This window comes from Synchiropus splendidus, chromosome 4 (assembly GCF_027744825.2).
Source record: "Synchiropus splendidus isolate RoL2022-P1 chromosome 4, RoL_Sspl_1.0, whole genome shotgun sequence".
NCBI classification, from domain to species: Eukaryota; Metazoa; Chordata; class Actinopteri; order Syngnathiformes; family Callionymidae; genus Synchiropus; species Synchiropus splendidus.
In genome coordinates, this window is record NC_071337.1 from 26,201,013 (window position 1) to 26,226,035 (window position 25,023).

The 25,023-nt window shown below is 42.1% G+C and overlaps 3 protein-coding genes across 4 annotated transcripts in view; 1 reads left to right on the forward strand and 2 right to left on the reverse strand.

Annotated features, from left to right (window-relative positions):
• The first annotated feature begins 623 nt into the window (after positions 1-623).
• gnsa (glucosamine (N-acetyl)-6-sulfatase a) lies at positions 624-8,338 on the forward strand. The gene is made up of 14 exons (XM_053862208.1): positions 624-908; positions 1,457-1,516; positions 1,605-1,811; positions 2,191-2,256; positions 3,895-3,993; positions 4,071-4,238; positions 4,315-4,397; positions 4,518-4,636; positions 4,768-4,871; positions 4,979-5,080; positions 5,161-5,268; positions 5,348-5,458; positions 5,597-5,757; positions 6,423-8,338. The coding sequence occupies exons 1-14, from the start codon at positions 759-761 to the stop codon at positions 6,496-6,498; spliced, it is 1,614 nt and encodes a 537-aa protein (XP_053718183.1). The 5' UTR covers positions 624-758; the 3' UTR covers positions 6,499-8,338.
• On the reverse strand, positions 8,175-12,902 carry zgc:194209 (uncharacterized protein LOC570908 homolog). The gene is made up of 9 exons (XM_053862209.1): positions 12,833-12,902; positions 12,109-12,192; positions 11,367-11,488; positions 11,172-11,273; positions 10,792-10,944; positions 10,616-10,731; positions 10,309-10,469; positions 9,969-10,164; positions 8,175-9,240 (listed from the first exon to the last, which is right to left on the reverse strand). Coding segments are annotated over exons 1-9 (1,143 nt in total). The 5' UTR covers positions 12,835-12,902; the 3' UTR covers positions 8,175-9,033.
• A 730-nt stretch (positions 12,903-13,632) lies between these two features.
• Positions 13,633-25,023, reverse strand: part of rassf3 (Ras association domain family member 3) — a 40,298-nt gene continuing 28,907 nt past the window's right edge. For both annotated transcript variants that reach the window (XM_053862182.1, XM_053862183.1), the window contains 5 exons: positions 19,294-19,401; positions 18,296-18,469; positions 17,367-17,454; positions 16,807-16,922; positions 13,633-16,736 (listed from right to left, as the gene is read on the reverse strand). In XM_053862182.1, the coding sequence (XP_053718157.1) occupies positions 16,587-16,736; positions 16,807-16,922; positions 17,367-17,454; positions 18,296-18,469; positions 19,294-19,401 (636 nt within the window). In that variant the 3' untranslated portion in view covers positions 13,633-16,586. The remainder of the gene's footprint in view (positions 16,737-16,806; positions 16,923-17,366; positions 17,455-18,295; positions 18,470-19,293; positions 19,402-25,023) is intronic.

The window sequence follows — 25,023 nt, forward strand, 5'->3', positions numbered from 1 at the left end:
CCCCCGCTGAGTGAATAATGGATCGATCCACCCTGCACCACGACCCGGCGGCTGCTGGATATCGTTCAGGTAGCGCGACAGGTGTTTAATTGGCCAATCAGAGTCGTTCTCAAAACTGCACGTACCAATCAGCTCCATTCTCTTTCTCAAGTGGGTTTTCGCCCTTATTTGCAATTTCCTGTCGCAGTGGAGTCTGGCCTTACTTAATGTTAACACATTCATTGCACGCGGATTAAATGTTGACATTTAGAACATATGATATCTATTGTGGAATTTACTTTCTTTAACCTTTTTGTTTGTTTTTTTTTTAAATCGGTAATTGTTGGGAGTAAACGCTACAACACTGAAAATAAATAAAGTCAAACTGAAAAAAATTCTATGGTTATTTATAGCAACTTAAACACTATTACATATAGACAATCACAAACACACACACAAGGAGCAAGGGAGCAACATACTGATCAACTCCACACAGAAATGGACCAGGCTTGACCTAAAACCCACTGTTGCCTTTTGATGGAATAGAACGTTCAATCCCTCTTATTTTCAGACTTGGTGTTTCAGCGTGACTTCAAATAACCACAAGACATGTTGTTTCCTTCTGCTATGCGGTGACTTCCGCATCACATGATCGTTAAAGGCGGAAGTGCCTGGCGACGCAACAGAGCCAGTGTTCCTTTGCGCAGCATTTCACGGCGTATATGTGCGAGAAGTCGAGCTGTCGCCGCGTTTCAGCACTTTACGATTAGATTTTGAGAATGGCTTCAAGATCGATGGCATTATGGAGATTGTTTGCAGTCTGCGTCATCATGTGGAACAGCGGGGTTTGTGATCAAACTGGCCGGCAAAAGGGACCCAACATCGTATTGATCCTCACCGATGACTTGGATATCGCAATGGGAGGTTTGGTCAGTACTTGTTTTGGTTCTATTGCACTTGAGTTCACATGTTCCGTACTGTCTGTTGCCATGTTTGGTGATATTTAGTGAAGCGTCGCCTTTATTTTCTTGATTCGTCACCCAAGCTTGTCAGCTATTTTTACCGAGCTACATGATCGACTATAAAGTAGTCCTCTTCTTTTCACAGAACTACATATGAACTGTCGATCAAGTTGTTAGAAAACGTCTTTTTATATTTATTATTTTGATTATGTACAGAGGTCAATTGATGACTCGTGTTTGCCCTAGCAAAACAAGGTTTAGAGGGTTAAAACGTCAGTCAAAATAGTTTATTATTTGGTTCACAGTCCTGGTTAGAGTTAGCCATTTGTTTTGGATGGTTAGGTTTAGGGTGAGAGGCCGGGGAAGGAATTATGGCAATGAGCGGTCCTCACAAAAATGACCAAACAAACGTGTGTCTGTGTCCATGTCATATACAGTATGTCCTATGATGACCTGTCCACCACCTTCCCTTCATCAATTTGAGGTCATTCATTGTAAATCATTTTTATTTCCAGAGTCCACTGGACAAAACTAAAAAGCTTATTGGTGATATGGGAATATCATTTTCAAATGCAGTAAGTAGTTTCAGTTGTGCAAATATCTCATGTCTTAGTCCTGAAAAAAAAAAAAGTCCCTCTTTTGACATTGGTTTTCTCATCCCAGTATGTGGCGAGCCCACTGTGCTGCCCCAGTCGAGCCAGCATCCTGACTGGCAAGTACCCCCACAACCATCACGTCATCAACAACACATTAGAGGGCAACTGCAGCAGCACGGCCTGGCAGAAGAGCGAGGAGGGACAAACCTTCCCTGCCTTGCTGAAGAGCAATGCCAGCTACCAGACGTTCTTCGCAGGGAAATACCTCAACCAGGTGAGAAGTGGTTGATGTTTGTGAGATTTGTTTATGAAGCACTCAAGGCTGAGGGGGAGTCAACGTGGCATGGGCTGTGGATGGGAGAGAGCAGGCAAATAAGGGCGATGGCAAGTTTGTAATAATGAGATGGCTGGAGAGTGGAAGAGATGAATGGAACCCTAAAGTCACAGAACATGAAAACAATCGCATCATTCAGCAGATTTTTCAGAAAATTAGAGCACGTTTTCAAAACGTAATATTACTCTGTCTAACAATGTGTGACTCTCATCGCACCACAACCAGGCTTGTCAATCGATTGAACCCAAGAATGAACCATTTAAACCTATCTATATTTCAATATTTCTTTAATTGATTTACTTGAATGTGTTGGTTACAGTATGGAAATCCAGAAGCAGGTGGAGTGGAGCACGTACCTCCGGGCTGGAACCTCTGGGTTGGACTGGTAAGAGATTATAAAATGAATTTCTGGCAAGTGTTTCATTAAAAGTGAGGACTTCCTTAGTTTTTCTAACTGTTTTCTATTGGGGTTTTTTTTACCTGGTATATCATATTGCTCTATTTATTATCATTTTGTAATGTTTGTTTCTTTATAATATTTATTTTATTTGGTAATGTCCTTATTTTTACAGTTCTAAATTATGTTGTTTCTGAATAATTTTTTTTAAATTTATACACTATGCGTCTGCTTTATGTAGACTGTCACTTTATGCACATCTTTAATGTTTTCTGCTGAGACAAGATGAATTTTACCATTATTTAATATCTACTAAACAGGATCCCAAAACCTTCTGCACTTTGTGCTCTCAAATGTGTTTAGGCTGTTACCAGTGCCATTCTCATTAGTTTGAGTCTAGAGCTGTTTCATATGATGAACGTCGTCCTCATCGCAGAAGCCAGAATGAGTAATCCTCGGCAGACTGGAGTTTGAATCTCTCCATCTGGCCATGGGTCTGTCCAAAACTGGTCAGTCCTGGTCCCACGGACGTCTGGGTCCACATGTACTGGCTCTTGCAGAGACATGCATGCGCTTTGCCTTTTACCTGTGTTTCCTGTTTGTCAAACATGGCCGGCTGCCTAACTGCTACTCCAACCAGGCCCAAATTATTCTTCCATGGAACTAACTGACACAACACCATGCAGTCAGAGCCACTGTCTCATGACAGGAAATGTCTCACCCTTGACACTTGCCTGTTAAGAGAGTCAGTGGCACGGATGATAGCAAGGAATGAAAGCAGCTGCGCAGCGGTCAAGTAACTGAGTGGAGTTATGCACCTCATTACATCCAAGATGTCTGTCAAACGTATACGTGACGTATTCAACAACAGATCAGTGCAAGCAGCTGAAGTACTTGATGCAATACTTACTGTATAAAACACTTGTTACTTTGGTCAGTGGATATCATTGCTTCAAGAGAAAAAAAAGGTCCCTTGCAATGCACAAGTGACAACATTAAACAACTGAGCCTGGGTTTTTTGAGTTTAAAGCTGCAATAAACATTCCATAATGTGGTGGTTATGACTGTCAAGTGTCACTTAATATTTTACTTTAACTTTTACCCTCTTTCTGATCTCAAGCTCATCATGCGACTCTGCGGAACATGAAGTGAGCTTAGACTGAATTGAAGCCGTTGCCCACGCAGACATGAGAAAGTCCCATAAGCTGTCACTTGTAGTTTCTGCTTACTGAGCAAACACTGACGTCTAGTCTCATGACTGGACAGAGTATCAAAACAGCAGGTCAGAGGACCGGGAGGGTTCGCACTGTGAGTCACCGAAAGACAACCGGAATCCTGCTCAAGTTAAACCCTCCTGTTGTGAGGTTTGTTTGTTGCACCGCATATTCTCGACTGGTTCTTGTTGTCATGAAAAAAAGAACAATATTACGTCTCTTTGCTTATCAAACGCAAGCAAATCAAAGTAAATAGCAGTGTGTGCATCATCGTCTTGTCTAAATATTGAAGTTCACATTCATATTTTTGAAAAAATATTTACGTTCGACTCTGCAGGAAGGTCTCAGGTAGTATTTAATGTTTATTTAACAGTATAAAACAATCCATTTAAAAGTCATGTTTGTCCTTCAGGAGAAAAACTCTAAATACTACAACTACAGCCTGTCTGTGAACGGGAAACGGCAAAAACATGGGGCGGATTACAGCAAGGACTACCTGACCGACGTGCTGGTGAGGACTAGTTTCATGAACGCAACGGATGTGAGATCTGTGCCACAAGTCGTACAAATGAAATGTCTTCCTCGCAGGCCAACATGTCGATCAGCTTCCTTCAAAATAAGATCAAGAACCAGCCGTTTTTCATGATGGTGTCCACCCCAGCCCCGCACTCACCCTGGACTGCAGCCCCTCAGTACCAGGACCGCTTTAACACCACCAAGGCGCCCAGAGATCCAAACTTTAACATCCACGGCAAGGTGAGAGCTGCCGTTGGTTCAAACCTGTACGACATGTCCTGCAAAAGATCTGCTAAATGAAGGTGTCTTGTGCCAGGATAAACACTGGCTCATCCGCCAGGCAAAGACACCAATGAGCAACTCTTCAGTGCAGTTTCTGGACAACGCCTTCAAAAAAAGGTCCATTTTCTCTTTTAACACAAACTTTGATCCAGGATGTGTTTCCTCACTGCGAAACTCGCGTGGATCAGTTCAGCAGCGTGCTCATGCTGCTAAGCTAACCACTGTTTTCTGGTTAAGGTGGCAAACTCTGCTGTCTGTGGACGACCTGGTGGAGAAAATAGTGAAGGGACTCGAGGTCAGCGGGGAACTGGACAACACATACATCTTCTTTACCTCAGATAACGGCTACCACACAGGTGTGAAGCAGGCACACACGCACACGTGGCCGTTTCTGCCTAAATTCCACACAGACTTGCAACTTGATGTCCAGTTTTGTACCCGCCTGTCATTCAGCGCCATTCTGCTTTCTGTTTCCATCCCCCTCCAGGCCAGTTCTCACTTCCCTTGGACAAGAGGCAGCTCTACGAGTTTGACATCAGAGTTCCTCTCATGGTCCGAGGGCCCGGTATCAAACCCAATCAGACCAGCAAGGTGCAAAAATATGATGGTTTTTGTCTCCACAAATGTTGCAGGCCGTATCATTTATGACATGGAGCTTTGATGCTGCTCCACAAACCTAACATCCTGTGGTGTTTCAGATGCTGGTGGCGAACGTCGACCTTGGCCCGACCATCCTTGACATCGCCGGTGTCAACATCAGCCTGACCAAAATGGATGGGATGTCTTTCCTGCCCATCATGGTCAGGAGTGGTTATGTGAACGGCAATAACAGTTTGCTGTTACTTTCCAAAGCTAAAAGGTCCATGTGTTGTTCCGTCAGGAGGGAAAGATGAACAGCAGCTGGCGGACTGACATCCTGGTGGAGTATGAGGGAGAAGGACACAACACCTCGGACCCAGACTGCCCCCTGCTGGGACCAGGCGTGTCGGTAGGTCCAGTTGTTGTTATGATACTTGGCTTCGCATACAGATACGGAAAAGGACTTAAACACTGTTTTTATTTCTCAGGAGTGTTTTCCTGACTGTGTTTGTGAGGACTCCTATAACAACACATACGCCTGTGTTCGCACCATCGCCCCCACTGTTAACCTCCAGTACTGTGAATTTGATGATGATGAGGTACACATTTTTCAACCTTTCATGCATATATACATATAGAGACGTACATGTATAGGTGCCAATCGTTTTCGCAGATATGTGGCGCCATCTAGTGATCAAACCATCATGTCTGAGTTGAATGTGAGCAATCTTCTGCAGGTTTTTGTGGAGGTCTACAACATGACTGCAGACCCATACCAGCTGACCAATATTGCCAAGTCTATCGACCAGGAAGTCCTGGAAAAGATGAACCACAGATTGATGATGCTGCAGTCTTGTTCCGGGCAGTCGTGCAGGACCCCTGGAGTTTACGATACCAGGTACTCTTCTACTGGGTTACTTCTTTTATTCCAGATGGAGACGGTCCTTGCTCATTTTTTGTTGAAAGCATGAGATGTTTTTTTACAGCACAGTCCTATTTTTTAGCATTCAAAGGTTATCAATCATCTTTAGTTGTTGTTCAATCATCTCTCTGCATCTTCATTTAGATTGTATTTATACTTCATATTCTAAAGAATGCACTACTACTACTAATATTTTTGAAAACTACTTCACTACTATCAAAAGTGGCTTGCTTATATAATGAAGACATTTTTGTAAAGAAGGAAATCAGTTATTCATTACATATAACTTGAAAGTTTGGACTGTCAATAGATTAGAAATTTTAATCTCTATTAACTGCAGTAAAACTCACTTAACTCGTGATTAAAGGCAAATTGATCAAACATTTTTTATCTGTTTTTAATGTACTTGAATGACATGCCTAGTGCACTAACACCCATGTTACCTTGGCGATGGTTCTAAAGTGCATATGAAGATGAAAATGTGGCACTGCATTTGTCAAGCAACAGAGCTCACCGTGTTTGATTACATGTACTGTCAGTGAACACATCAAGCACATTGACAGGTGCAGTGTTACAGCTGGTGTGCAAGAATACAGGCTTGTTTGAGATACTAAACCATCCACCTGTGTCTTGTCTCCCAGGTATAGATTTGACCCGCGGCAGATGTTCACCATCAACAGCCGGAGGCTCGGCAGGATCAGACAGATGTTGAAGTAGAAAGTCTATTTTGTAATCAGCCTTTTTCTGCTGTTGTTGCCTTGTTTGGGGGGCCTTGTGAGTCAGTCTCTTCACAGACGGATGGGGAAGGGATAGACATAGCTTTTGGAATTGTTGCCATGGAGACAGAGGCTTGGCGGCTGAGGAGCTGCTCGCACCTGTCACTGTCTGGGCTGCTGGTCGGTTTCACACTGAAGCCAAATTTGCGTCGTTGTGGGTTCACTTGTGGAAGCTGTTTATTCAAATGCTTTTTGTTCTTTAAAAATCCTAGAAATATCTGACAAAGCCAAAATTCTCTCTGCACACTGAGAAATCAAAACACTGCCTACTGGTGGACTTTGGTGCATTGGGGTCTTCCCACTGGTTCACAGCACAGTTTGGCCACCAAATGTTTGTTGTTAATCCAGTTACGGACCATTCAACAGTGGCTTGGTGTTGATGTCTTATTAATGCCTGTCCATGTAGTCAGTCCTAAGATGGAGTCTACAATATCGCTAAACAAAAATGACCATTACTCATGTGCCGTATGATATTGCCATGGTTAATAAAACATGCAAAAGTTTAATGCTATTTCATATCAGTACTGACACCGATCACCTCCATTTTGCATAGGTGTGCAGCCATTGTAAATTCATTATTTCTTTTAATGTTTCAGGTTAATGATAAATGACATTGTTGCCTTGTCAATTTGTGATGCTTTGCAAAATTATCAGCAATTCTATGACAAGAATCTGTGCGATGCAGTTGACGTTCAGATGAAAATGTAATGTAATATCGATAAGAATAATTATTCATGGGAAACTATTAAAAGAATAAAATAAACTGGGACTGTAAAACGGTGGCTCATGAGGGAAAACATATACAAATTATTAACCATTATAGAAATGGAATCAATAGAAATGAGGAGAAAAAGTTGCCAATACATCCAAATAAATTGGTGAATTTGTACGTCCCATTTAGGTTGTTCTTCAAGGTGCCTTAACTAAGTCACTCACAGTCTGTTGATGTTGTACCAGCTTTGGCAAGTAGACAGGGTCCTTTTGAATCCATCAAATGTGAGGATAATCTGAATTCAAAATTGTCATCTCAATGCACCAAAATCTTCATATTCAACTAAACCAAAGTAAATATATTTCTTACACATCTGCCTCTGTCCCTTAAATATTTTTATATAAGCATACAAAACTAGCAAGGAGTTTGCAGTAATAATTTGATGAACGACATGGTACGCACAATAAAGGGGAAGTTGAATTGTGACTTTACAGATGATGTAGTTTGTTTGAAAGTATGGAGTGAGTTTTTGTGGTTTCAAATTCAAACCTTTTATCAGACAATGTTCCTTACTTGTTAATGTCACATCAATTCAAGTCACATATCTGAAATCATAAAGTTCACAGTTTATAGCGTGTTGCTGTTTGATGGCCGACAGATAAATACGTCTATTTTTAAAACGTCTATTTTTCCTCACTTTCTGTGTGTTGTAGCTGCAAAGGGTTAGCGAACACAAGATGTCCATTTATTAAGTTTAGCAGAGCCCAGAGATCAACTGTGAATTATTCTCTGACTGACAGGAAGTGAAAAGTAGCCTCTTGGTGTTTCCTCATCTTCCTCTGCAAAATGTGATTTTCGGAATAACGCAAACTGCTTTTCCTCCGTGCTGTCAGTCCTGGACCTTTAACTCATTCTGTTTCATGTGAGACTTATGTTTTGTTTTGTTTTGTTTTAAAGCACCTCTGGAATTAATTTTACTGATGCACTTTCTAATTGTGATGAAGACGATGATGATTAAAATGTTGTTTTTGTGCTTCTTTATTCGTCCAAATAAATTCTCTAGATGTGAGTTGTGATTGCTGTTATTTCATTTAAGTGCTGTGTTTCAAAGTGAAGAAGCAAAACTGAGTTCCTAGATGATGCTCTTCCCCAAACTGAGTTCACATTTTAATATATTTTACTTTTTTTTTTTTTTTTTCGTGAGTAATCCTATACACACCAGAAGTGAATACACATGACAAAAATATTCTTTTTATTAGACAACAGCTTCAGACTCACTTTTGTTTTTTTGTTCAAGCACTGTGGAAGAAAAGAAGAGGAATACCTTTGTGGCTTGTTGGTCATTAAACCTCAATGTCACCAGAATGTCCAACAGTCTGTGAATGCAGCAGGGACTCACATTAGAAACGGTCTCAGCAGCATGAGGTGAAAAACGGCACTATATTGAAGGGAAATCACTTCATATGTACAGAACAAAGTTAGAATTTGGATGGACGCAACATGTGCATCTCGTAGGAATGAACTAGATGTAGTTATTTAGCGTTTGCTATCTGCATGAGCTAGTTCAGCGCCGTGACCACGCCCCATAGGTGTGTGTGATCCTCCATGTTCTACGTCACATTTTAAGTAAAATGGTTAATTGTAATCCTTCATGCCCCCAACACTGATCAGATCAGTTCTCCTGCTTCATGAGTCCAGAGGCTGAACAGTAGCATCAGGTTCAAGACATCCAGAGAGCGTTTGGGAATTAAAAGTCAGCAACAGTCAGCGCTGCTCCTCGATGACTGGGAGGAACGGCAGGTCGGTGCTGCCCAGGTACGTTCTCCCTCTGTGCTGGAAGACGTCACTGATGGCCCAGGTCAGCCGGCCCTCAGGGTCGTGCAGAGACCCAACAAGTTCCCCGTCCAGCCCCAACTCCAGCACCAGAGCGTAGCGGGGCAGCAGGATGTTGTACCAGCTCAATGGAATCACCTGGGAATAAGCAGTGAGAAGAGTCAACCGTAAAACCCACTCACCGTTGTAGACTCTGTATTATTGATGGCCTTTGAACTGAACTGAGCTTTTTTTTCTAACAGTGATAAGGTCTTCTGTCTACCGCTCAGTGGAAATACTCTTTGAGACTTATTGTCAGAGTGACCTGGACTGGCATTTCCCACGTTTTGCCAGGGTTTCATGCCAACCAGACACTCACTCCTGCACAGAAGAAGAGCATGTGTCTGGTCTGATTTCACACCATTTTGTTACAGGAAGCTGCTGGCAGAAGGAATGTCCGCCCTCCTTTTCTTTTTGGGCAAAACAGGGTTTCAGGATTTGATGTCTCCTGGTTCTCAAATAAACGCTTCTCAACCAACAGAGACAAGACTGTTCGTGGTGAACAGCATCTAACGCAAGTGCAAAAAAGTCCGCCTCCACGATAGCTGTTTGAAGTTTCTTTAACTCTGGTTTGCATTTCATGTGCAATGTCGACTGTCTGGTCTCTCTGTTTTTAATTAATATCATTGTGTAAAGCTCTTCAACATCAGTAATTCATTTGAAGGGATGTTGCGTTTTATCCACTCTTAAATTCACCAGCTCTGTTTTTCATTACATTGAAGTAGATCTTCACATTACATTTTGGATGAATCCTGAACCAGCCATGATATTGTTGAGTCCTGTGGAAAAATGAAAGCATCATCCCAAACACCGTTCCACACACAAACCTTGGCGAGGAAGCGCTTGACAGCTGGATACGGAGCGATCATGTCCAGGAAGGGCGGCAAGAACCTCCTGAAGCGAGGCGTGGTTATTCCCACTAGGAACGTTCCGTGGTCACTCAGCCTGATGTTGTCAGGGTAACCGATCATGTTGTCCATGACCACCTCCTTGGTTCCTGCCTTGTGACCTTTGAGCCAAACTCTGAAAACAAAATGATTTAAAACTTTATTTTTTTGAGAATTGGGTTTCAAGTAACAAAAATGAAGTGTCTAAGTCGAATTGTGAGAGGGGATGATATTGATTTAGTGATGCCACATGGTCATGACTGTGGGTGAGGGCGTGCACCTCAGGATGCGTCCGATGCTGGTCTCTGCAAGCAGCAGGAAGCTTTCATCAGGTGACAGAGCGATGCCGTTGGGCATGTAGAGCGAATCCAGTAGAACCTTAACACTTCCTGTCTGAGGGTCAAAGGCCAACAGGCGGCCGAGTCTGTTCAGCTCGATGACCTGAAACAGCAGAGGCCACACACATGTCGTACGTAACTGGTGCATCATGTGACTTCCTTTCAGGTCATGAGAATAGTTGAGTCAGTGGGATGCAGGACTGTGAATGTAGCTCAATATTGCGCATTTCAAGTCTGTCGGTCGCTAACCTCCAGTTTGACGTGTCTCCGACCCCAGCGACTGGACGAGTCGGTGAAGTATATGGTTCCATCCTCGGATGAGATCTCCAGTCCGTTCAGAAAGGCAAATGGAACGCCATCGGCACCTGAAGTGGAGCGGCAAGAGTTGACCTGGTGCCAAAACCGTCCGCTAGACTTGATCAAACCTTTTGAATTCGGCAGTAGCAGAGTTTTATCCCCAGTTTCTGGGTTCACGCTGTGCAGTCCGATGTAGGAATCCGCCACAATCAGTTGACCATGACGATCAAGACGAACACCGTGAGGACGACCGCAGACGGGCTCGAAATCCATACTGCTGCCTAGGAACACACACACACACACACACACACACACAGACACACACATACACACAGAAACTTTCAGTGCAACAACAATCTCCACCTGCATCTCCACATCCCTTTCTACAACTGCAAGTCTGTGACTGAGTCTGAGGACTCAACTCCTCGCCTGGACACTAGGGGGCGACACCGGTGGCACAAGAAGCTCCCCTCCAGACATGAACACTATCTTATAGAAAGAGACTCGCCACATTCTGGAAGGTTCTGGCCCATTTGTGTGATGAAGCTCAGGCTGTCATCGGGTCCAATCCGCCACAGCTTCCCGTCCACTGTCCCGGTGTAAACATTTCCTGTGAAAGCCACAGCAGAACCACAGTTCATCTGATTTTTTTAACTTTGTTGAGTCAGTTTTTGACAGTGTTACTGGTGTGATCTGAACTCACCCTCCTCATCAGCAGTGAAGGATTCAGGCCCCTGTAATTTGCCTGTGAACAGTCGGCGTCCGGCCTGCAGGCGAGTGTTTGGAGCCAGCGGACCCTCCAGGGAGGGAGGGGGGCCTTTCAATCTGGAGGAGAAAATAATCATTCAGATTGTTGCAGCAGTTTACTTCAAGGGCACCTCAATATGCCATAAACAAAAAGTTTTCATGCATCACAAACGGTAACTTGACAGAAAAGCAACTGATGTAAGTTTATGTCGTTTTTAACTTTTTAACATTTTGTGGGTGGGATTCTGTTTTGGTAAATGTACTTTCAGGCATGTAAATGAGAGTTTTAGTGGTTGTGCTTTTCTTTTTGTTAATTGCCTTTCAAGGCCACCTTGTATGGCTTAAATCTATATCGTATATAATTCGAGTTAAATATACAACTATTGACTGCAATGTACTAAATCCGACAGCAGGTGGCAGTCGCGGTAAGAAGCGCCATCAACCTATCCTCAGCAGAATTTCCTCACCAAAGGCATATCAAAGTTAATTTATCTCAATGATTTAATTGTATACTGTAGGATTTTATTTAGGATTTCCGGCTACTTTTTCGGGTGAGAGTGACCAAGGACCCATGACCCAAATCCAAGCATACATTCCTTACCCCTTTTCTGACATGTCCAAGGTGGAAGCACGGCACATTTGTTATGGGTTCATAAAACCTTTGTTCGACTACATAAGTCATAGACGCCAGTACGTACATGTGTGGTTTGGGGTCGATGGGAGAAGGAAGCAGGTAAAGTCCCACAGCTGCCGCAAGCAGAGCAATGCACAAGGATCTCATCCTAAACCCGAGGCAAGAACACACACAGAGAGATGTACTGTAAACATGAACTATCCAGTGTGCAGAGCAAATCCACCAAGTTTTCAAGTGGACGGATTGTAACTCTATAAGTAATCGCAACGACAATAACAAAAATATTAATAATTCAACTCTCATTTTAACCGTGCTTAAAAATAATAAAACTAACATGGTTGTTGGAGGTTTACTATCTACGATAAACATTGTCGTCGTCGTCATGAACTTTGACATGTAGAGATTAGCTCCACTCAGGTGATCTCACGGTGCGAGAAATCTCTGGACCCTTTTCAAGCGTATTTCCAGATGACGGTTCCTCTTATAAGAACCTCCTGATTTATGAAGTGTAATTGAAGTTTCGTCACGAATTACGTCATTCTAGCTCTGGAATATCTGCATCTGTTGCACACGAACAACCTGTTCGACCGGCGACGAATCCGAATGAAAGATAAATAACATTAATGAAACCTCGAAACACAAAAGACCTTTGGAAATCACTGGCCAAATGTCTGAAAAGCCGTGTTGGCTGCACACACACGTATCTTCAGGCTGACGTCAGAAGGGAGATAAACCAAAGTCGCAAAGCATTAAACCAGTAAATATGAATAATGGAGTGTCAAACTTACATGGCAGAGTTCTGGGACGATCACTCCTACTTCGCGCAGAGAGAGGATCTGAGTGATACTTGAGGCGAAAATACCCAAAAGCAAAAGCCCGCATTACTTCCGTTTGATTTCAAAATACAATGACTGCGTCGAAAAGTGATAGCAAAAGGCCTTTTAGAATAACACAAACCATAAACGTAGCATATAATGACGTGAATGAAACGTGCGCAACCTCGTTTCACAATCTAAAATATCAATAAAAATAGCTTTACACGCTTTTATTTTAAAAACCGCTTCTCTTACATCCGGTAACAATGACGCTAAAACTCTGTAACTTGATGGCGAGGACTCAGCACTGCGTCCCCAGCAGCGAGGGGGTGTTGAGTTGGGGTCAAACAGGGGGCAAGAGGAGGAGCTGAGCTAAAGCCAAAACACAGTGGCGTGAACACCGTGTATCTGAGTGTTTATGACATAAGAGAGCTCAGAACCATAGTATAAAAACAATAAGATCAGAGCAACTAGTAGGTCTGGTTGTCATGTTCCCCTAGAACTAACTAGACATAGTCTCCACCCTTCAAAATAGCAGTCGTGTAATGCATTAAATGACTTCTTCTTCGTGTATTTCATGAATTGAAAATCCTCCCAGCTATACAGGGTTGAGCGGAGGGAGACTCTGGGCAGGTCACACGGACTCATCACAGGTCACACACTGACCTCCACATGCACTGACCTGACTAAGTCCCTGCTACACATCCACCATACGCCATGAACATGCTGCACAGTGGAACCCTTGAATAAATACCACAGACCTTTTCATTTTAATTCACTTTAATAGTTCAGCCGCCTTAATAAGTGTGTGTAGGTGTGTGTGTGTGTGAGGAACAGCTACATTTCTAACGATTCAAAGTGAATCAAACATTTTTAACCAGCCACAACATCTGCAACAAGGAAGCAGAGAACACCACTGTGACAAAGAAAGGCACTGCAGACGTCGTCCGGCCGAGCTGGAGGCAGAAACGCTCTCTGTAGCAGAACATGGCTTCCGACTTGTACCGCAGCCGAAAAGTGAGCGACCGCTCCAGTCACTTATGTTGGTGCGTGACCGCAGCTGGGACCCAGAGGAAAGCTCCAGAAATGTTTTCTTTGTCACCTCTGTTGTGAAGATTACTAAAAAAAAAAAAAACAGCAGAAGATCTTTGGCATTTAAATACTGACAGAAACACAAGTCTGATCTCAAACCAATGGAGATTAATCTGAAGTGAGTGAAGTGGAAGTGAAGTTGCTCTTGCTTTGAAAACTTAAATAACATGATTGGATTGCTAACACTTACAATAAAAAACATAATTTTGTAAAATCTACAAATGCACATCACCATCCAACTAGAGGGTCGCATTTCAAGGATTTCTTAAAACTGTAAAAATAAAATAATGCATGAAAAAAATGTAATGCATAAATTTCACAGAAATTTTTTTGAGTCACAATAACTAAATCATGTGACTAATATCAATATTGATAAATTAAAGAGCGGTAAATTGTTTCTGATTATTTCTGTAGCCCTTTTATAGTTCTTAGTTAAATAAATGTTAAGCAACCCTGAATTTATGTGATGACATTTTTCAATGATTATAATAATAGTAATCCTGTTATTTAGATATGACTGCTGTTTCTTTTCGATGCGCAAAAGATTTCATGATGGAAAACACGTTTCTGCTCACTCACGAAGGAACAACACCCACGGAATCATTGGAGTAACACAATTTAACAAATCATATAAAATGCAGCAGAAAACAAGGAGAAGGGTGTTTTCACAGGGGGGGAAAAACCCCTGTAATTTCACAGATCAATCAGCTTCATTGACGGATCAGCCATTTCCAATCAATTCCAGGAAACAAACAGTGAAAAAAAATGAAGCGTCAATGTTCACAAAAAAACAAAAACAGTTCACAGTCTTCAGCTGTGTCACAATAAGCCTTAAAATGAACACAAACTTTGTTGAAAGACGTCCAGATCAGACGACGTAGAAAAGAATAGAAAGAATTGAAAACCCGTCTTCCCTGAATTAAGAGATAAAGTGCCCAAAATAAAATCTAGACTTAAAAGCATGTGTAGCCTCAACAGCTTTGAAAAGGTTCTACAGCCAAAGTTGCTCATCAGATACACTAAGAACAGCAGTTTCCATGGAAACCCCAAGCACAGAAACAACATGTTTATCAAGGAGCAACAGAAGACATAGTGACACGGTATTTTGGTTATAGTGTCAGACCTAAAGAATCATTTTTGGTAAACAGTGGCAAAGCAAAGTATTGGATTACTGGCTTTTGTTAAATCTATTTAAAACTTAAAACTTGCAAAGGAGATAATTAATCTATTGGCATTTATTAAATAACTTACAATCATTGACAAAAGTCTTAAAATGCCCTAAAATAATTATATTTAATGTAATATTGACCATTTTAATGCCCTGCTATATTTCTGTCTTCACAAGAATCAGTCGTGTCTTTGCTTCCCAAACACCAGTGTCACCATTGAGTAACTGTTTCAATAGCTAAACCTCCGTTTTATCTCAACTCAAACTGTATCAAAAATATCTTTGGTTACGAGTTAAGAGAAAAAAAAAAGAAAAAGGGACATGACATCAGTTGTCCACTAGAGAGCAGTGTTGTCGAGACGGTACCGTCGGTTGAACGTCATTCAGCACCGTTTCCCACTGCTGATTGTCTGGAGTCATTCTGTCAATATAGCATCTGAATAAGCCTCTTTGTTCTCTCATTTATATACAACAAACTCAAACTAATGAATCCAGTTTGTCAAAGGCCTCAGCTTTGGTTCACCTTCCATTCAGACCCCAGTCCAGGCATCGAATTTCCGCTGACAACAAAGAAAGAAATTTGACAAAAGTTCAAAGCTCACAACTTTTGATTCAGTTCCTGCTGATGGAGCAGCAGCAGACAATAGTGCTGCTCGAGCACAGGCTTCCTGCTTTCACAGCCCCAAAACCTCACAAAAGATTTAAAAAATAAATGTTTTTCTTCCTTCTCAACTTCCTCATCGCCACTTTGTCAACTTACAAAAACCTAAACTGACTCGACTCAGCTTCCTGCCCTCACTATTCTCATCTAATCCTTCTGTAGCTCAAAAGCTACACTTGCCTCTTCACGTCTTTCTACACAAACATTCAGAGTTAGAGCATCCACATCGGCCTAACAATCAACGGTATCTTAGCAATAAAAACGGATTAACGTAAATCTGCTAAAACATTACGACCACCTCTGGTTAGTGCTGGTCTCCTTCTGGCTGTGGCAGTGGTCAGTACCTATCATGAGTGCATACAAACTGAAATATCTTCAGTTGGATTTCCTCAGCAGGTACTGACCACTGCAGGCTGACGGAGATCCATGTGAGCTTTCAGAACTGGCCAGAGACCTCAGCGTCACTGCAGTTCTGTTGTGTGTGAGATTAACAACAATGACATAAGACTTTCTTAAAAAAAAAAAAAAGGCTTCACCCATATAAATTAAGAGACAAAATATGTACAGACTTAAACACGATAAATAAGCATGGCGTCCTCACAGGAGCCCAGGAAGCATAAATAAAGAGAACAGAGGGCAGAACTTTGGCACGCTGAAGTTGATCTTTGGTGTGTGTGTGTGTGAGCAAGAAGCAACTTTAAGTCCAGGGCTGCTCATCCATCCTTCGCTCCTCTGAGTGTCCTTTTCTAGGCGTAGAGAAAACATCCCTCTAGGAGGCGCTAGTCCATTGCAACAGGTGCTTGAGTCTAGGAAGGGGCTTTGACCTGTGAAAGCACCTCCTGCAGTCTCTGGCGGTAAGACTCGTATCTCCGCATCACTGCCACCCTCTGCTCCTCCTCCTCTTTGTCCAGGATCTTCAGAAAGTTCCTCAGCTCTGGGATGGAGAACGCGTCCCACTGTGGAGAGGAGGTGGACGTTTTTATCTGCTCATTTTGAAGCCAGATGAGATGAAGCTAAGGAAGTTACCATGACTTCCCCGGTCTGCTGCTCCCTCAGGACGAAACTGAGCGTGTCGTTGTCAGGCCCCGCCACCAGACGGAGGAAGAGTGGCTGCTCGCCGTCCGCCAGCTTACACACGTAAACTGCAGGACACACACCTTTAGTCAGTCACTCACACTTTGTCACAGACACACTGGGATCTCAGCTCTACCCCGTGTTTCTTATAGACCGAGCGACATCTTGTTTTTAGCGACATGAACTGGGGAGAAGTTTACATACGCGTGAAGCATGTGTGAGTCTAGACCGGATTTTTTATTAGCATCCACATGTCTCTGGGTCTCCATTAATGATGTCAGAAGTAGAGAAAAACTTATAGGAGGAGTTGAATAAATCCAAAGAGACAGCAACCATGTTTGAGGCCTCACTTCCTGCAGCAGCTGTTGAGCGACAGTATTTATATTCAAATTCCAGCACGGGTGTTGATTATGCGAGGACCCCAGTGGCATTCCACGACAAGCAACATGAGGCCGAGCAGAAACACACACACACACGCACACCAATATCTACACACAGAGTGGCCATCTTACCCTGCTCCTCCCGCCGGTAGCGCTTGTACAGAGCGTACTTGGCCGGGTTGTCTGCCACCGTGAACTTGTTGAGCAGAGCGACGATCACCTGCACGACAGGTTTGGGGATTACAACGTGGATCAGTTCCCATTCATCCATCCTCTGCCCGACACAACCATCTTTCCTTGCTCTGTTTCCATAAAATACCTTTGCACTTACTTCCCATATTTGCATTTTCTATTTAGTTCTTCCACCAAATATTTTCTTTCTTTCCATCTACACTTCTCATTCATTATTTTCACCTATCAGTCAACTGTCAATCTGCCACCTTTTTTGTGCTTTCATTCTCTCCTATCTCCATCTCAACATCACTACTCTAATTATCAACACTGTCTTTTCTTATACTTATTCTTCCGTAATTCCATCAAGTAAATTTGATTTTAATGTGCAGCATACTACTGTATTGTTTACTATTTATGAAATTGTTTTCTCTTTCCACCTATCCCTCACTTTTAATCTCATCTTATTAACAGTGCATTTCGTCCTTCCTCAAATGATGATCTACTCATTTCCTTCCATCCTGCCACCTGCCAACCAACGTCATTTATTAAAGCCAGACATTACTAATCAATCATCAGACTTATAAACATCTGAGAGCCACAAGGCTGTAGACTAGTGAATGAAACCCAGAATAGAAAAGTTCATGTCATCAGATCCTAATCAACCTGAGGCAGTGGGTCGACAGGTGTGTGTGTGTGTGTGTGTGTGTGTGTTCTTGTACTTCTATCTTTGAGAGAACCTGTATGAGTTTTTAATCAACAGAGTGAGGACATTTTTGCAAAGTGAGGACATTTTGGCCGGTCCTCACTTTGTCAAGTCTCATTCTAAAGGTTAAAACTACAAAATACCTAAGTTTTAGTGTGTGTGTGTGTGCGTGTGTAAGACGCACCTGTCGGACTGTGTTAGTGGAGCTGATGTGCAGGGTGTTGGTGACACCCCGGGGCAGATAGAAAGCCTCCCCCATCTTGGCTCCGCCCCCTCCTTTCAAAGCACCCTTCACCGTCACTGGCCTTCTTAGGTCCATCTGGACTTTGATGAATCCCGTGTACACACCCGTCGCACCCTGCAGCAGACAGATGATAACAATTATACAGCTGCTTGAGTTGGGTTGCCGCACATGAAACGACTTGTGACCGTGATAAGCAACAACCTCTACATGTACAATCTCAGATATTTCCTCGCTGAGCATTCACGAGACTTTCATACAGCCTCACTAATCCACTCATCCTTGAGGGAAGATTCCACATCACCCAAGGCAGCTTGAATATCTTGAAAGAGAACATGAGTCATGAGAAACATGATAGTGTCCTTTCATTCTGGTGAAACCAGCTGACAAACCAACACCACTTGTTGTGCTTACCAAGCTGAACCTGACTGCAGTATGTTTGTTCAGCTCTTGTGACAACACAGCTAACCTAGCTGGGTTTTCTTTTTTGTCATGTACATTGGTTTTACTTTTGAATAAAATACATCTTCTATCAAGGTACTGCGACCACACCAGTCGGGGAATAAGATAAAGTGTTAAAATTGTACAACCTTCGACGTGGGAACTACTCAGCATCAGGATGATCAGGAGATGGACCAGCTATATTAATGACATAAGTTCATTTGGGTAGATATGATCATCATGTGATCTCTGACAAGGAGGCTGCTGACTCAATAACGTCCAGAGAGTGCGCCGGACAGATGGTCCCAGACAGACATAGAGGAGCCTAATCTAATTCATCTTCATGGTGGATAAGCGCGTGCGTGTGTGGGTGCATGTCTGTGTGGATGTGAACAAAAAAGTCCAAAGCAAAAAGGGCCTGGAAAAGTAACGCTAGCAGGTCAATGGGTCAATTTGTTATAGTATCAGTGGGTGTGTATGCGCATGTCATCTCAACCCACCAGTGTCATTTTCAGCAGGTCTCTGGTCTGAGAGTTATACTGCTCAATCTTCAGTCCGATCTCCTCCGTGCTGAACTCTGTTCGGAATTTCCTCTCCCTCTCCACATCCTACAAGAGAAAGTGAAAACGTGGTCAAAAGCAATTAAGTTATTGATTGCACTCTGGCGGCAGGACACGTGGCTGATAACAACCCAGAGCAAAGGACTTTTATAAGAGAGAGGATTTTGTAATAAATAATAGATATGACAAAGAGAATAAATCTAGTCAGTGTCACAACTCTAAGACTTTGTTGAGCAGCAGAAGTCGACGGTTATATAAATAACTTCTTAATCTCCTTAATACTTCTGAATATTTCCATTATTCCCAAATACAACTTCACTGTGTGCATCAATTCAACTGCACTACAGTATCTTTTTCTAAGAATCGTCCATAAAACTTGCATAGTTAATTTGAGAAGGAGCCAAAACCATGAACGGCCATTACAGCCAGTAAGTCTCAGTTCCATGTAAAGCATTTGTGGCTAAAACAAAGAGAGAACTATAGAAAATGCAGTAATTTGCATTTAAAAGATAAGTCAAAAACCTCATAATTCTTCACAAGACTGAAGTGGCCATTACTATACTATACTACTGAGTGGAAAGTGGACAAAATGCAGCCATTTATTCAATTGAATAGCAAGACAAAAAATGAAAACAAATATAGATAGACTCTTTACCTTCAGATACAACAGTAGAGAAGATTCAGCAGGAGAGAAGCAGCAGAAGTGCTGGTTTGTATTGATACTTTATCTAGCTAATACTGCTTAAGGGTACCACAGAGCATCATAGTATACTTGGCTCCGCCTACTTGAAGTTCCTCTAAATAGAGTACACACTGTAGCATCACGACAGACACAGGAGTGAGGAGGATCCATGAGGGTGTTGGCTGGGCACTGCGCTGGCTGGAGGGTCTGCACATGACCGAGCACTTCTCTAGTCAGCATGTGTCCCATGCTGAGCAACTGACTGCTATGTTTAGACGGAAAATGGAAACCTCCTGCAGGAAATGAGCTCATGCTGAACGGCCAAAGGATCTCACTTTGAAGGATAGATTCAAGTGTGCCTTTGTGTCGGACCATTTAATGGCCAACACTCACAATTCTTCTTCTTATAAAGGAGCCATTTCACCTGCTCTTGTTGGATATTTTCACTGCAAAAAGGATTGCTGAGTCAGTTCAATTTCTCCAAAGATCAGGTGTGGCTTCCTTTGTCCTTCATTCACATAAATATAAATATCTCTCTATCATGAATCTCCAATTAGACGAGTCTACTGACTGAACATCTACTGTCACTACAGATACTGTATTTACATTTTCAACTCAACAAATCATTCACCAACCTCTGAATCTACCAAATTAATGGAGACTTCTACGTCCAATATCCACTTCCTGTTAATAGTGTCGTGCCCATTCACAAATCAATTCAGACAAGAGCAGAGCAATAAAACAAGACACTTGAGTTGACCCAAGAAGAAGTCTGCGGTTTGATTCCTTGAGGTGTTTGTGCTTACATGGGCATGGTGCAGCTCTTCTCCTGTCTATTAAAGCCTGCGCGCTCACAGTGGCCCAGGACGGCTTCTTAGACGTGACACCCTTATAAGGAGTTTCATGAACGAAGTAGCAAAGTAACACAGACAGAGAACTTCTCAGATTAGAGTCAGAAAAATAGAAACGGTTCCCCTACTGTCGTAACTAAAAAGAGTTGAACTACACCTGATTTTTAACAACATAATGTTTGCCGGTAGAACATAAGGAAGTAACAAAAGTAAATGTGGTGCTTATAAAATGATATACCTTCTCATAAAAGAACAAGAAATTATTTCCCCATTAGCTGCTTACAATGCTACATGGGCTGCAGTCTTAGCAAGACTCTCTGCCTTGCACAGGTCGCCCAGGTGAGTGTGAACTATAAACCACTTTAACACCTATGTTGAGAACACCTTAGTTTTCAGCCAAAATATACTGCTGGCACCTGTATTGCACAATCCTGTGTTCCTGACTCACCCAGAAGCAGAGTCACACATACAACACAAGGAAGTAAACTCTCAAAATAACAAAGACGACAACACCGTAAATCTGTCCGAAACACTCAATTCACACGAAATTCTTTCAATAAATGGTTCCACAGAATTAGTTCTGTGACACTCGGGGGGTTTCCACAGCAATCTCAACAAATCTTTAAGCACCTGACAGAAAGGATGAGTCAAAGCTTGTTTGCCAGGAAGTGACAGATAAGTAGATTAGCCATCGTCTCAACAGGCTGAAGAAAAAAATACACATATTCCTTCGAGGACGACATCGTCGTCTGACAGCTGAGTTTTTAAAGAAAAATATGACAAGACAGAAGCACAGTCTGATATTAAAGCAGCTAAATCTAAAACGTCTAAAACCATCACAGTGATCATCTTCTGGTCAAGACAATTGGTTTATAAGCAAATTATTATTTGGTCTGAGAGAAGAATGAATTTATGAACACTGCATTTCTTCCCAACATTGCCGATAACAGCATAATTTAGAACACACTTTTCAATATCCCACCAATAATATTCTAAATGAGAGAAAGCAAAGCTAAACAAGCTTGTACAACACTGTAGTCATTTGGTTTATTTGCTTTTAACATTAATGTACTTTTTAATAATTCATTTATGGTGCCGACTGAACATTTTTAATGAACGAGCAGGCAGAAGAAATTCTCGTTGAGAAAAGCATTATAACAATATGATATCCTAAGACTTTGTTATCCCTAGAACAGTAAAGTTCCCATGAAATTGTGGTCACATGATTTTCATTGTGTTGCCGCTCAGTTCAGCTTGCTCATTGAGATCAATGAAGGAAGTTTTCCCTTGACAAACCTCGATTTGCTCAAGAGAAGTCTGTTTTTTTTTATTTTATTTTATTAGTGTTCCTCTATTAATAAAGATGACCTTTTAATGCTTTCGGGGCAACAAAAGTCTGTCAAATGTATTGCCTCCCAGGGCGCATCCGGTCACTGGATTGTTGTCAACATCAACAACTGTTAGCGTTCAACCTTAGGCTTGATCAGAATGAGAAATACCACTTCAGTTTCCTCAGATTAAAGCACCAGCGACCACGCTGGCCTTGAATGTGTTAATATTTAACAGACATTTCCTTTATCTCCCATTTCATGTTCATCTCAGCTTCCTGTTGTCTTTGTCAACAAGCTTTTTAGAACCAGGTAGAACAAGTACAGCATGATGGACTTAGAAACAAACACCAAAAAAAAAAAAAAAGGTGAGCCGAGTGAATACCAGTGAGATCTTGGAGATTGGGTTCAGAATAGAGAGGGTTAAAAAAGGGACATGGCAGGTGACATCTGAGAATGCAAACAAACGAGAAGCTGAGCGCTGAGGCGCTGCAACACAATGAGGTCATGGTTTTATTTTAGAGCAAAGCCAATCGCCAAAGATCAACACCGGGCTGAAGTGACTGGACAGAGGCACGCTTTAAATAAACTGTCGGGAGAAGCTGTGAATCCTTTTCAAGCCACCCAGTCCACTCAAGGCAGCAGCGACGAGACTAAGAGAATGGAAATGAAAAACAGAGCAGGAGAGCAAGCGAAGAAGGCAGAGTTGTTCTGAGGTTGATGTGTACATCACTGTGTACAAACAAAACTTTATCGCGCCTGGTTGCATTTCAGGTCAACAATCAAACCATTTTCTCCGAAGCATGCTTTCAATTCTTGCAACTCCCCTCATCCCCTCGCTCTCTGGTTACTTCCTGTGGAGTGCACGAGGGAAGTCTAGATTGACCACACCTTTCCTACTGACATTCCTGGACTAATGGCTGCGTACACAGGAGAGCACACACCTTTCCTCCACCGCAGGTCTTTGATAAATAGAGTGAGTTTATGGTGTCGCAACAACACCAGAGCACATGAAGGACAACTGAGATGCAAGCAGAGGTGCTCCCACACTGACTAGCAGGAGTATTATATCCCACTCCGTCCAACTCCATCTTCATCTACTATGACAGGACAAGTGGGAGACAATGAAATAGTAGTGAAGCCGAAAGACTAAACAACCAACGGGTGATGAGAATCAAACGTGCTGACTGCAGTTTTGTTCATGGAGGGAGGATCACAGGACAAGCAGTTACGGTTCAAATCCCGGCAAGTGCCTTTGTCAGGGAGACAAGGAGGCTCTGTGGTGAGACCACCCAAGAAAGAAAAGAACACCATCATGAACTCAGAAGATGCTGAGATAGAAATAAAATAAACAGAATAAAACACTGCGTCTTGGTCGGGGAAGTCCATACAGTGAGGGGGTCACAGGTTTGAATCCAGCTTGAGGCAACTGGAGGGCATCTTCTCTGTGTAGTTTATGTGACCTCCAGAATCTAAACTGTCCACACTGTCGAGGTGTATATGTGCCCTGTGAAGGACTGGCAACTTGCTCAGCTCCCTTGGATCCTGTTTGGGGACCATGCACACAAGAGGTTGAATATGAATAAATGAATGAAAATCAACATGCGCAAGGGAGTTTTACCAACTATAACCAACAATTCAAACCACATTTGGAGCAATTACAATGTTAAGTGTCAAAACAGTATCAAACGTGACACTATAAAAGTGTTTACTATTTACAACCCAAAAATCATTCAGTCACAGTCGTTCATCAGCCCCAACACATGCCGACAACATGACTTATTGTTAAGATAGACGTCACTCGTGGACTATTAACATGGATGTAAGTTTAGACCATTCTAGGTTTTTCAGCAATTTACATAAATTTTTTTAATCACTTTTTACAACGCACATCATATATCGTCAAGTTCACTAATCGTAAAGACAGTCGGTGACTACTGATGATTCTCCCTCAAAAAAGATGATTCCACAGTATTGGAACAATGAAGTCCCACCTTGCCCTAACATATGGCTAATGGAACTTTCAAAAACCCTTTACATTGAGAAATGTTATTCTGTGATACAATTTACAAATGCTTGAATGAATCATGCTTTAATTCTTTTATTGGGAGTGTGGAGTGCACCTTTTTATCCTACAGAAAAATACTACCACAAAAATTGAATGATCCAGTTTGTCATAAAAGCATGCTTGACTAAAACTACAAAACTATACTACAGAAAAATAATATAATATATAAACTGTTTCCACATTGATCCAAAACTGTGGTCACATGTTCAATGCTGAATAGAGAGGAAATATCTAAATGCTTGGATACATTTATCCGCAGGGTTGTCATCCACACTCCAAAAATGATGGCATAGTCAAAAAACTTCAGAAAAAGTTGCAATTTATTGTGGTCTTCTGCCAAAAGTGCAGTGAACTCAGTGGCTATTTACAAAATGTACATGGAGAAAAAAAGCGCACAATTAGCATTCCAACAGGTTTCTCCTTTCTCAGCCACCAACACACACACTTCAAATAAATAGACAGCAGCATTCACTTAAGGTTGTTGGGGTTTTTTTTTAACAGACAAAATGGGGTTCAATATCTGAAACTGCGCGACAACATTGTAGATGGGGTTGACTTTGACAACAAAATCCAACAGTGGATAGCAGTAACTACACCCACAGCTGTGTCACATTGGTTAAAAAATCTTGAAGAATATTCACTATACCAAAACCTCATGACTGTCTTATTTATCATGAATCTTCAAAATGTTTTGTCTATTCCCTCCCAAACACTATCCAACCAAAGCCCACCTCACGTCTA